Source organism: Hippocampus comes, unplaced genomic scaffold (genome assembly GCF_001891065.2).
Source record: "Hippocampus comes isolate QL1 unplaced genomic scaffold, H_comes_QL1_v1.1 scaffold85, whole genome shotgun sequence".
NCBI lineage: Eukaryota > Metazoa > Chordata > Actinopteri > Syngnathiformes > Syngnathidae > Hippocampus > Hippocampus comes.
Window position 1 is genome coordinate 5,270,110 of NW_017805540.1, and position 12,383 is coordinate 5,282,492.

The following is a 12,383-nucleotide window of genomic DNA, read 5'->3' on the forward strand; positions in this document are numbered from 1 at the left end:
TAACGCGGTTCACCTTCCGCAGCTTCGCTGTTTCACGGAGATTTTTTTTTAGTGCAGTTTTTTAAATCCTTTTTTTTAAACAGTGAATTGTGTTCTGCATCCTGATTGGCTAAGGGACTGACCAATGTGAACAGTCTCCGCACCTTGTCTCTGTACAGCTTGCCAAATTTACCTTTGCAAATTGTTGGTCTTTGGTTTCATTGTATCAGCGGCGGATGCTGGTCTGTCAAGGAAGGGAAGCTCAATTTCGGCCTACATCATAAAATGTGTCCGTTTATTGATACGTGAATTCTACTCTCAGTTCCTTTTCAAAAAAATGAAAAGGATGCCTTCACCATAAGATCGGTGATTGGTTCATTTCGCTGTCAATCAAAAAGGATTCAGCCTCAGACAGATCATCCAACAATCATCATGCAGAAAAGCTGATCGTCCGATGGGCGGGACAAAACCAGCAGTTATCCAATGACTCGTCTCTTTTCAATGCATTGGGACAACCTACGCTGAACTCTCCGCATCTCATTTTTCTTCCTGTAACCAACCGCATGTTGCTGTTACATATACACCAACAAATTTTGGGGTCAATTCAGTAAAATTAGATAATTTCCCATGGCACACTAGATAGTCTCATGCCACACGAATGTGCTATGGCATCCTGGTTGAGAATCACTCGTTGGATGTTGGTGCAAAAAAAAAAAAAAAAGTGACTTCAAACATTTACTATAAAATGAATAACTGCTTTATGATGGAGATGGTTCGAGTCTGGAACAAATTCATTTGCTTGAAATGATTGCCTGTGGGAATATTAGAACAGCTCATGCAGTTTGAAGAGGTTGCATTCATTTTCCAGAAGGCCTTGAATCACACCAACGCCCACACGATTGGATTTACAGTATTATGGATTTCCTCCAGTGAGACGGTTTCTCCATTTACAGTCAAAACAAGCGGTCGTGGTGACTTTTAAAATGGGAGTCCACTTACGTCTAAGATCTCTTTGTTGGCTTTTGGCGACGTGGCCTCTCTCAAAACCTTGATGGCCACTGGGATCTTCACGTCTTCTCCCTCTGGCACCCAAAGACCCTGCATGGACACACAATCCAAGGAGGGTCTTTAATGACAGCGACCTCGCAACAGTCACGACAATTCCTTTATCTTGGCTGTCCACTGAACACATCAGGGATTTCAAACACCACATTTTTAAGTAAATGAAACAATTTGCAGTACTGTGCAGTCCAGTGCGGTACAGCATAGTATGGCTAATATCGGCGCAATGATGCTGCATGTTTGTCACGCATGCACAGCTCGATGCTTTTCATGTTTGTTACACCTGTAATGGATGTCCACTTCCAGGGTCGGTAAAATCAAGGAATAATATGAAAAAGTAAAAAGAAAATCGCAGAAGTCATGCCGGCAGAACATTTAACATCATCAGCGTTGTTTTTTTTAACATTTTCAAAATAGGTCAATTTGACACAGGAGGGTTTTCAACAATCCAATTTTTAAAAAAATGGCCATCCTTTTTATAAATTTAACATTAAAGTATGGTTGTGTCAGTTTTGAACTTTAATCTCGAACATGATGGCCTGTCGACTGATCTTTATATGAGCAACCACATGATATATGAGAAACTTGGAACCCTAAAACCATTTCTTCCGTCCCGGGGTAATATACTGGATATGAGAGTCCAGTAAGAAATCTACACAAGCAATAAAATGCTAGCCAATCAGAAGACAAATAGCAAACGCATTGCGTCATCCTACTCTTAAGCCTGCATGTGTGTGCTGAACGCACACAGGAAGCCAACGTGGAGTCAGTGGAGTGTGTGAGCACGCGAGTTAAAAATGTGTCTTTTAATTGAAAAATTGACAACAGATGCGAAGCAAAGTCAGAAGAGATTTCTTGGCAACCCTGCCATTTTGAGGGGAAAAAAAAGAGGCCTGTTATTACCTTGTAGACTGTCCCAAAAGCCCCTGACCCCAAAACTTTGATTTTCCTGAATTCGGGTTCCTTCAGGATGCGCAGCAGGGCTTGGTTGGGGGCCTCGCCACTTGGAGTCAGTGGTTCTACCAACTGGAACGACAGCGCTCACTATGTTACAACCACCAAAACAATGAGCTCCCATGACACAGCTCTCTCTCTGGTGATATGTCGATATGTTTTCTCGCGTCTGTCCACCCCATCGTACCTCTTTCTCCTGGAGTAGTCGCCTCATGGTCCTCTTCCTCTTGATGTGGCGTCGCCGCAGCAACACGACGACCGTCAGGCCCGCCAGCAGGACTGCCAAAAGGCCACCCACCACACCCGCCGCAATTATGGACAGACCCGAAGAGCTGAGGCGAGAACATGAATACTAATTACAATACGAAATGTTCTTCCATACCTATTTGTCATGTCCTTGTTTATGATGATACTAATGCAGCGTGTTATACCGGAGACAAATTCCTTGTGTGTTCTACATACTTGGCCAATAAAGATGATTCTGATTCTGATTCTGATTCTGAGAACTGGGTGCCAAAATAAGTGTTTTTTCCCCTCTCGTTAGGAGAAAGTTAGCAAAGACCAGCTTGTCAAGGATCCTGAGCAACTGAAAATGGTCCAGCCAACCAAAGGAGTAGGGTGTACTGGACACTTTCAGTACAGTAAACATAAGCCCATCCGCCCATTGCAAATTTAATAAATACATACATAAATAGATAAATAAATAAAGGCCAAAAGTAAATGACCCCACCCCCACCCCACACAAAATGTTTAGAATTGCCTATATTGATTGTTTCAACCCTAAATCTACCAAATCACTTCAACATCACTTGACAGTCGTCTGACAACACAACCCTTGAAAATAAATATCTTACAGATGATTTGATTTTGGAAACAAATGGAAAAACACACATGCGGCAGAAGTCTCTTTGTCTACTAATAAGATAAAGATAAGAAATCCTTTATTAGTCTCGCAATGGAGAAATTCCCATTTCACAGCAGCAAAGTTATGAAAGGAAGAAGTAGAAGAACAAAATATAGGAGCTGCTGATGTAGTGCTTCCTCGACATATTAAATTTTAAAAGAGTCGACATGTATCACCTCAACGTACTGCCATGAAGCCACTTACGATATGGCCATTAGCCAATATTTGAACGTTAGCTTGCTGCCTCTAAGAGCAAAGTGCACAAAAATGTAGCAAGAGCCGTACACACCAACAACAAATACGGTAGATGAATTTGTGAATAGAGAACCACAAATAAGCAGGGGTGTCACAATTCAAGTGCACTATGCACTCATATTTTGCCCCTCATCATGTGTGGGGTCGAGATGTTAGAGAACAAGAGCCACACAGCAGGTTGAACACATGCCAGTGGGATGAAATCAGCGCTTTTTACTTACGGTTTACCCTGGCAGCCTTCACGACCGGGTCCCGTGCACCTGAAAACAAAAATCAAGCACATGTACTAAATACGTCGCAGAGGCCTGTGAACTCCATCCATCTATTTTCTTTAGTGATCGCCATTAGGGAACCACAGGTGTGGTACACCCTGGACTGGTTGCAGACAAAAAAGCATTCTATACAATACAATACAAGGCATATTTATTTATTGATTGATTTATCTCAGGCAGCCCGGTGGTTGACTGGTTAGCACGTCGGCCTCACAGTGCAGAGGTACAGGGTTCGATTCCAGCTCCGGCCTTCCTGTGTGGAGTTTGCATGTTCTCCTCGTGCCTGCGTGGGTTTTCTCCGGGAGGTCCGGTTTCCTCACACATTCCAAAAACATGCGTGGCAGGTTAATGGAACACTCTAAATTGTCCCTAAGTGTGAGTGTGAGCGCGGATGGTTGTTTGTCTATGTGTGTCCTGCGATTGGCTGGCAATTAGGTGAGGGTGTACCCTACTTGCAGCGCGAAAACGGCTAAAATAGGCTCCAGCACGGTCCGCAGACCTCCTGAGGATACGCGATTCAGAAAATGGATGGATGGATGGATGGATGATTTATCTCACTCACAATTCCACCTATGGACAATTTTGAGGCCATGAATGAATCCAACATGCATGTTTTGAGGAGGAAAGTCCACAGGGAGCACATGCAAATTGCAGGCAGTAAGGCCGGAGCACAGGTTAAAACCCACAACATCAGAATGGCTAGACACAAGTGCTAATCACCGGCCCTAAAATAAAGAAACCATTCATTGCAATGTCGTTTCCCCCCAAAAGCAGCATTATTATCCATATCAGGGCACGATAGGGTTAATGACATCACAAAAGAAAAATAGTAGCAGACCAGAAAATGAAGTTTATGTCGTAATTTCCATCATCAAATAGTAAATAACACCAGTTTTATAATCCAACCCAGAAGAGGATGACTTGGAACCATTTTGGGTCACTTCAAATGAAACCACACGGCTCATTATATGCCAATGGAACCATGTGATTTCGCCCGGGCCAATCAACAAAGGAAAGCCGTGATTAAAGGGAAGAAAAGTGTGTCATCATATTCAATGTAATGATCATGATTCCAAATTGAAGTTACCAAAGCAAAATAATGTTACCCTTGGGTGCAGTTGGGGTGACACAGCTGGCAGACTTTGGCGTCGTCGGCGTACTTCCACACGAGTGAGTCGTCCTCGCCGGGCACGCCTTGAGGACAGCGGGACACGCAGAAGAGTCCGTCTTTGAAGTTGGCGCACTTGCTGCAGCTGGCGGAACCCTGCAAGTGCACACGATCAAAACGTCATTTGTGGAGCCATAAGCTTGGATCTGACTAGTCATTGCAGCAGCAGCTTAGTTGTTGTGGAGCCCGCCGTTGGCAACAAAGGCAAAGGCCATTCGCACGTAAAGCGTTAACAATAATTGATCGTGGTATCTTTCATGAAAATAATACCACACAAATAGCACTGATCAAGAGCATATTTTAATCAGAGATGCCTTTATGTGTCCCTTGGCATCAGTTTGACGCCCATTAAAAAAAAAAAGTCGATTCATACACCTTTTTGAGATACTTTTTTTTTTATTTGTTTTGTTTTTAAGTTGGACCTACAAAAGCTTGTGCAATACTGATTTCACCGTGTGTGATAGCTATGGCATTTCAGAAAAAAAGTTACTAACTCTTACCTTTATGTCAGAAATATTCCTAAAAATATTATTTATTCATTTTTACATATTATTATTATTATGAAAACCTGAGTTGCTGGCTAAGAAACGTGGGTGGATTTGGAATCGGTGCAAAACAAGTTTACTTTGTCAAAATGTGTTGACCAATTTAATGAATGACTACATGAGTTAAAGACACTTGAAGCGAAGCTAGTGAGGCTTAACAGTGATGCTTATATTTGTATTACAGGACCCACGCATATGTATGAAGACTGCAATGCCTTGTTGGCCAAACATTTCACTTCCCCACAGAGCTTTAGAGTCTGGTGATGATGGCGGACAAGCAAGTGAAAAGTCTTCTGTAAATTGGACAATTGGAGGACAAGATGCCCAAAATGTTTATGATTAGTTGGATGACTGCAAGTTTAAACCTCTAGTGCGGTGTAACTGAAGTTCACTCGGCTAGTTGACTGATGAGCTCAAGCCCTTGCGCACACCAGAACAGCACGTCCTAAGTTTGCAAAGCTCTTCTTGACGGTTAATTATGATAAGCAGCACCCTGTACAATAGACAAACACAATGAATAGCCCACAGAATCATCCCCCATTTTTTTTTTTTAATTGAGAGGCACATTTGTGCTCACAGCAATGTATATGTCACGAGAATTAACGCAATCCAGTTATTCACGATAAAACTGCCACCCTGCACAATAAGAATAAATAATCCAGAGGCAAAAATAATTCCATACTTGTGCGCAATCTAAGTGGCATGTATAGGTTATTCGTGATCATGTGAGCCCGCACTTAATGAAATCACCCATGCTGCATTCAGGGACCTTGGGTGTTTTGGTATTAAGGCGTCACGTACTGGAGCGCTGCAAGTGGGCGTCCCGTTCATATGACGACACTCCGGGTGACAAGGCACGCAGGTTTTCTTCATCATGACCTCCCGTGGCTCCCTGCAAAGCCAAAGAGGGTTACATTGTAAACCAGATTGAACCTTTGACAAACAAACTCAGGTGAGAATGTTTGCCTTATTCCAGCAGTACATTTAACCGGTTTGCTTTTTAATAACAAATCGCTCGTTAAACATTACGCCGAGAAGGGAGTACACTTCAGGATATGTTTTCCTCCCTTACCCCTCCAGGATGTTGCAGGAGTCCACGCAGCTGCCGTCGCGACTGTGGTCCCGACAGGCAAAGCACATGTCCGGGCCGGGACCCCAGCATCCGTCCACCGTGCACTTACGATCGCACGTATCATTTCGCTGAACTGGAGACAAACACAGGGGGGAATGATCGAGTTACCCGTTTGCTATCGCTGTAACTGTCTCCTTGGGAGCCAAAATATCGAAGATTATTGCATATTTCCAAAATATCTTTATTTTTAACATAAAAAAAGAGTTGAGAACATTGCAATTAGTGAAAGAAAAAAGGAAAATAGTCTTTGACTCTTTTGTTTGTTTGTTAGAAAAAGCTGTGCGTATTTATGACCATGAATATGTTAAATGGTCCATCATTCATAAGCACAGGGTCTGTAAGATGTGTGCGAAATTTAACCACGCATCCATTATCCGAGCCGCTTTATCTTCACGTGGGTCGGGGGTGTGCCGGAGCCAATCCCAGCTATCTTTGGGCAGTGGGCGGAGGACACCCTCAACTGGTTGCCAGCCAATCGCAGGGCACATAAACAATCGGCCAGTCGCACTCTCAATCACACCGATGGACAATTTACAGTGTCCCATTAACCTGCCATGCATGTTTTTGGAATGTGAGAGGAAACCAGAGTATAGGAAGAACATGCAAACTCCACACAGGAATGCCGGGCCCAGAATCGGACCCACGACCTCTACACGGACGTGCAAGCCAGTCGCCCACCGTGCGGCATGTGTGAAATTATTATGCTTATTTACCACATTTGTCAGAACTGGCATTCTCGTTGACGGTGGTGGTCTGGCTGGCGGACTTGAAGAGCGTCTTCCAGTGACTGTTGTTGGTGTAGCACAGGTTCTGGTTCTTGATGATGACCACGTCACCGTCACTGATCTCTTTGAGGGAGCGCAGGCCCAGGTAGCTAATGTCCAGCTGGGTAACCACCAGGCTGCGGCTTCCCCTAATTAATGAAATCAAACATTTTTTTTTCATGACACTGCTAAATAAAAAGTAAATGTTTACAAAAACATCAAGATTTTGCACTCTCTTTACCGCTTGGTGCGTCCTCGAATGATTTCCAGGTTCTCAAAGGGAGTGAGGGCATTCATGCTCTTGTGCCACGTTTGAATCCACAAGTATCCTGAGGCGGCAGCGGTCTTGTCAAGCATGAAAACAATGAGCAGAGCTTGTATTAAAAAAACTCCAGAAAACTTACCGGTTATTTCTTTAACTGTCTTGAACACATCCAGCTGGGCGGGGTCCATCTTTGGCGTTTTGGTGTATGCGTCCCTGCAAACATCGGACAGGTTGGCGCTCTGCGTTGAGGGCGCGTAGGCTCTTGAGGTCCCTGACTTACCCGTGAATGGACGTGCGGATGAAAGCGATGTTGCCGTTGATTTTGGTGCAGTTTTTAAATGAGTCAATGTTGGTGGCGTTGATGCAGAGCGTGTTCGCCAGGTGGCCTGTCCCCAGTCCGTTACACACTGTCGACAATTGAAACAACGGGAACATGTTGAATGCGAGGCATTCAACACATGTGCTGAGGTAAATCTCAACCCCCAAAATAAACGCAATATATACAATTGCACAATGACCATTTCTACAACAAGATTCCGACTTCCTTTTGACAGTCATTGACGATAACCACTATGTTACACAATAGAAATAAAGAATGAGTCGAAATAATGCACAGACTAAAAAAAATCTGATTCAGGTTCACAGCATACTCAGTCATGAAAAGGCATATGGGAGCACAAACGGAGGCATGTCATACAATTACTGTCATGCCATCGTTCTTTGCCAATGATTATGAACAACTGTCATGTTGCCCAATGGAGTCAACAAACCCACCAAAAAATCCACCACAAGAGGGGTTAACGCCAAACTACTGGTGTGTGATCGTTCCATGCAACCTCGTCATGATAGGCACCAAACTGAACAATAGCATGAAGCAGAATAAATAGAAATAAGTCAAAAAGTTAAATGCACACTTTCACTTAGGACAATAGAAAGGAGTAGAACAACTAGAAATACAGTTTAAAGATAGTCAATAACAAAGGCCACGTGCAAAGCACATGCCATAGGCAAAAATTCACAACTGTTATTCATGATTCATGATAGCTGCCTCCTTGCCCAACACAAATACATCGAATAAATCCATAGCATGAAAAATGTGCTTGGCTCACAAAGCAGACAAGCATCTTGTCAAGTGATCATTCTGTCAGTTATTCATAAACCATCTTACACAACAGAAATAAACTACAAATAATCCAGCTGTAAAAAAAAGTCCAAAGAATGCTGCGCCAAGGCACACAAGGACAAACCAGACAAAAAAAAAGATAAAAAGAAAAACAAAACAATTTTTTTGTTATATTTGAAACAGTTATATTGTTTATTCATTCATGATAGCTGCCAACTTGCACAATAGAACTTTATGGAAGAATTAATTCTAAATTATCAATAGAGTAAAAAAGCGTGTGTGCGCGCACACACACACACGCACACACACACACACACACACACACACACACACACACACACACACACACACACAAATTTGTCACTAAATCACTGCTATGCGGTCGATTCCTTGCAAGTTACAAAAACAAGTGCCACCTTGGATAAAAAAAAAAAAATGAACAGAACTACGACTAATACACAGAATAAAATAAAACGGCACACTGTCACATGTATGTGCGCAATGTACATGCCATACAAGTCAAGTACAAGTCTATTGTCAAATGTGCTCTATGTGTAACATACTGTACAGCACAGATTAAATTTCTTCCCTCTCAACCAGACAACAAGAGGAGCCGCTGCGGGTGCCCGCGCCACCATCAAAAGAACAGTTAACATAAAATGACAAAATAATACAACACAACACATAAGACACAACATGCACTCGTTCCTTTTGTCAATGATTATTCAGCAGAGGTGCCACCTTGCACAACAGAAATGAACGATCCAACTACAAATAATCCACAGCGCTTAAAAAAAAAAAAAAAATCACTGCACAGATCCGATTGCTCTTCTGGCCAGTAATTCATGACCTTGCAGTAGAAATAAGCACGACTAGAAATGATTCAGAGTCAAAATATGTCTAATAATGATTTGCATTTGTGGTCATGCTAAGCAGGTGTGTTTGCGTGTAAAACGTGGCTCAACGTTTTCTGATGGATGCTAAGAGAGACCGGTGTCGGCTGGGGAACTCACCTTTGGGGCACAGTCCATCGCATTTGGCACATTTCCTGACGCCACCGTCCTCCACCTCGTAAGTGTTGCCGCTGCACGTCCGCACGCACGCGCCGTGGTCTGTCACCACATAGTTATCTGAGAGGATTGAAAAACACGTGAGTGGTTTTGCTTTCGGATGCGAGCACCGTGACGTTTTACAGGCTGATGAGACTTAAACATTGTAGATCAAGTCAACAATCATTTTCAAGACAGTTATCGCGTTAGGAGACGTACTGCTTCTTGAAAGAAGTCATACTCTTAAAAAAAAAAAAAAAAAAGGCTTGTTTTCAAGAAAAAATTGATGTGAACTTTAAAAAAAAAGACCAAACAAATGTCATTTGCTTAAGAAGTAAGCGTTGATTTTTTAATTTTTTAAAATTGTACTTACATGAAAATTCTCTGTAAGAGTAAAGTCTTTTTACAAGAAAAATATGTCTTAGTACAGCGGTCCCCAACCCTGGGCTGTGGACCGGTACCGATCCGTGGGTCATTTGGTACCAGGCCGCACAGAAAGAATAAATAACTTACATTACTTCCGTTTTATTCATTTCAGAATCTGAAAGATGTTTTATTTTGAAAAATTACTGGATTCTCTGTTACATCGGTCTAGAGCAGTGGTTATTAACCTGGGTTCGATTGAACCCCAGGGGTTTGGTGAATCAATCTCACGGGTTCGACGGAGCCTCTGCCATGGAGGTTAAGACACTCCCGACTCAACATGTCAATTAGTTAGGACACGCCCGCTGCAGATGATCACATTACATCGTTTGTCCAATCAGTGCTGCGGGAAATTTAGTTCGCTCAGTAGTGAACGTGTGACTGTTGTGATTTTTAAAAATTGTTTTAATACATGCTATGTTGAGCAAAAAAAGAAAGTGGTCGGACGAATATGTACAACATGGATTCACAGCGTCCAATCTGCATGATTTGTCGTGCCAAGGTGAGCAACTCTAGTCTCACTCCGGCAAAACTCAAGGAACACTTCTTGAATCAAATTTTTATTTTTCACTACGGGTTCGGTGAATGTGCATATGAACTGGTTGGGTTCGGTACCGCTAACAAGGTTAAGAACCACTGGTCTAGAGTATGTTACTCTTGACGTAGGTCAAAGCACGCTTCTCGGTCACGTGATAGGTTACCGCTAAAATGAAGCCCAGGAACTCACAAAATGAGTAAAAAACAAATGTCCTTGGAAGGTTTCTTGGGCAAGGGGGAAAGGCCCAGCCAGGAGACAGAAGAGGAGCCTACGACTTCCAAGAAAAAGAAGGCTCCATTTAATCTCAGTATCAGGAGTTCCCACGCACCAAGCCCTCTCTGCATAATATGCGGTGATGGTGAGTCGTATTTTTCATGCACTTTGCATTTGCGGTGTACCTTATTTTGAAGGCACGCTCTGACAAAATAAATCAAAATCTGAGAAGAGATTTTTTTTTTCCCAGAAGAGTAAAAAGAAAGTCAAAATTGAAGACATTTTTAAAAGAAAGAAGTCTTATTTGTTGAAGAAAAAAGTTGTACTCTCATAAAATTTATTTTTTTAAGAAAAAAGAAAATTCCAGAAGGTTAAAGCGGTACGCTTAGAAAAAAAAAATGCCCGTATTTTTTGGACACTAGTCTTGGGGCAAACTGTCCTATTTTCAGAGAAAAAAAAGTTGTATTTTTCCATGTGCTGTTTCGAATGGTACAAGGTTGACTGTTCACAGGATGACAGGACTCAAATATCTCAAAGAAGTTAAAGTGAGAAAGAACAGATGTGACATGAGCATGCCCGGAAACTCAATCATTTTCTGTCTTTGTCCACAACGGTTTATCATTACAACGGGAAGCAGCCAATGTCCAACCACAAAGTGTTGACAGCAAGTGAAGTTGCTCAGGAGCCTCACTTACGGGGGCAGCTCTTGACACAGGTGGCGCCAAAGTTGTACTTCCCGTGCGGGTTGGGGACCAGCTGGTGCTGGTTGGGGTCGTAGCGCATGAGGCCCGGGCAGGAGTCCTTGCACACCCCGTCATCCTGGAAGTCCCGACAGGCCTGCAGGACAAACAGAGCGCAGGCTTAATGAAAACAGTGCATTCCTCCACGCCGGCCTCGAAGCTCCCGAGGCTGCGCAGCCTCCTGCTAAACGCACAACGCTCAGAACGCTTGTAATAACCTAAGATGGGAGTTTTCAAAGAATTGGCCTCCCGTCAGACAACATAAAACATCTGGGCCCTCGCCGAAAAATAAATAATTCAGTAACCTGCGCAGTGCTGCTACTTAATCGTAATAGTATCTCAAGATTGTATGGAAATCTTGTCGATAGCTGTGAAACTATGAGGCAGTATGAAATTGTAGCATACCAGATAAAGTCAACATTTTCATAATAAGTTGCAATAATATTGAGATTGTAAGAAAACAGTATCTAGTATGAGTTGAAAGTGCGAATTTTCTGAATTCTCAGTCCCCAAAAAGATGGATTTGTGTTGGTGATGTGCCCATGTGCCACATACACTCAGAGCAGTATTCAGCTGAAACCACGAATCGAGGAATAAATCGTTATGGGAAAAGGATAAATGCCTTCTTATGAGAATGAAGTGATCATAAAAAGAAGATGCATTTTTTCCAGCCATAGTCGCAATGTTATAAGATAAAGCTGTTAAACGACAAAAAGTTGTAGAATAATTCTTATACTTTTCTTAGTAATAATTATCGTATGAGAATAAATGTGTTTTTATGGGAATAAAGTACCGCATTGGCCCGAATATAAGACGACCCCCTCTTTTTCAAGACTCAAGTTTGAAAAAAGACTTTTTGAACACCAAATACATTTTTATACAGAAAATAATTACAGTACATCTGAAACAAATTATTATAACAATAAATTTGAGAGAAAAAGCATGTTATTTTGCCTCATTCAAATCTTAATATCTGAACATTTAAATTTGTAAACTA

General features: G+C 42.3%; 1 protein-coding gene across 1 annotated transcript in view; it reads right to left on the reverse strand.

Moving 5' to 3' along the window:
* Positions 1–12,383, reverse strand: part of egfra (epidermal growth factor receptor a (erythroblastic leukemia viral (v-erb-b) oncogene homolog, avian)) — a 48,255-nt gene that overhangs the window by 11,058 nt on the left and 24,814 nt on the right. Inside the window, exons 7-19 of the mRNA XM_019879088.1 lie at positions 11,342–11,483; positions 9,437–9,553; positions 7,581–7,707; positions 7,440–7,513; positions 7,277–7,364; positions 6,985–7,184; positions 6,212–6,344; positions 5,941–6,031; positions 4,533–4,690; positions 3,376–3,414; positions 2,183–2,327; positions 1,945–2,067; positions 979–1,077 (exon numbers count right to left, since the gene is read on the reverse strand). Coding sequence (XP_019734647.1) covers positions 979–1,077; positions 1,945–2,067; positions 2,183–2,327; positions 3,376–3,414; positions 4,533–4,690; positions 5,941–6,031; positions 6,212–6,344; positions 6,985–7,184; positions 7,277–7,364; positions 7,440–7,513; positions 7,581–7,707; positions 9,437–9,553; positions 11,342–11,483 — 1,536 coding nt within the window. The remainder of the gene's footprint in view (positions 1–978; positions 1,078–1,944; positions 2,068–2,182; positions 2,328–3,375; positions 3,415–4,532; positions 4,691–5,940; positions 6,032–6,211; positions 6,345–6,984; positions 7,185–7,276; positions 7,365–7,439; positions 7,514–7,580; positions 7,708–9,436; positions 9,554–11,341; positions 11,484–12,383) is intronic.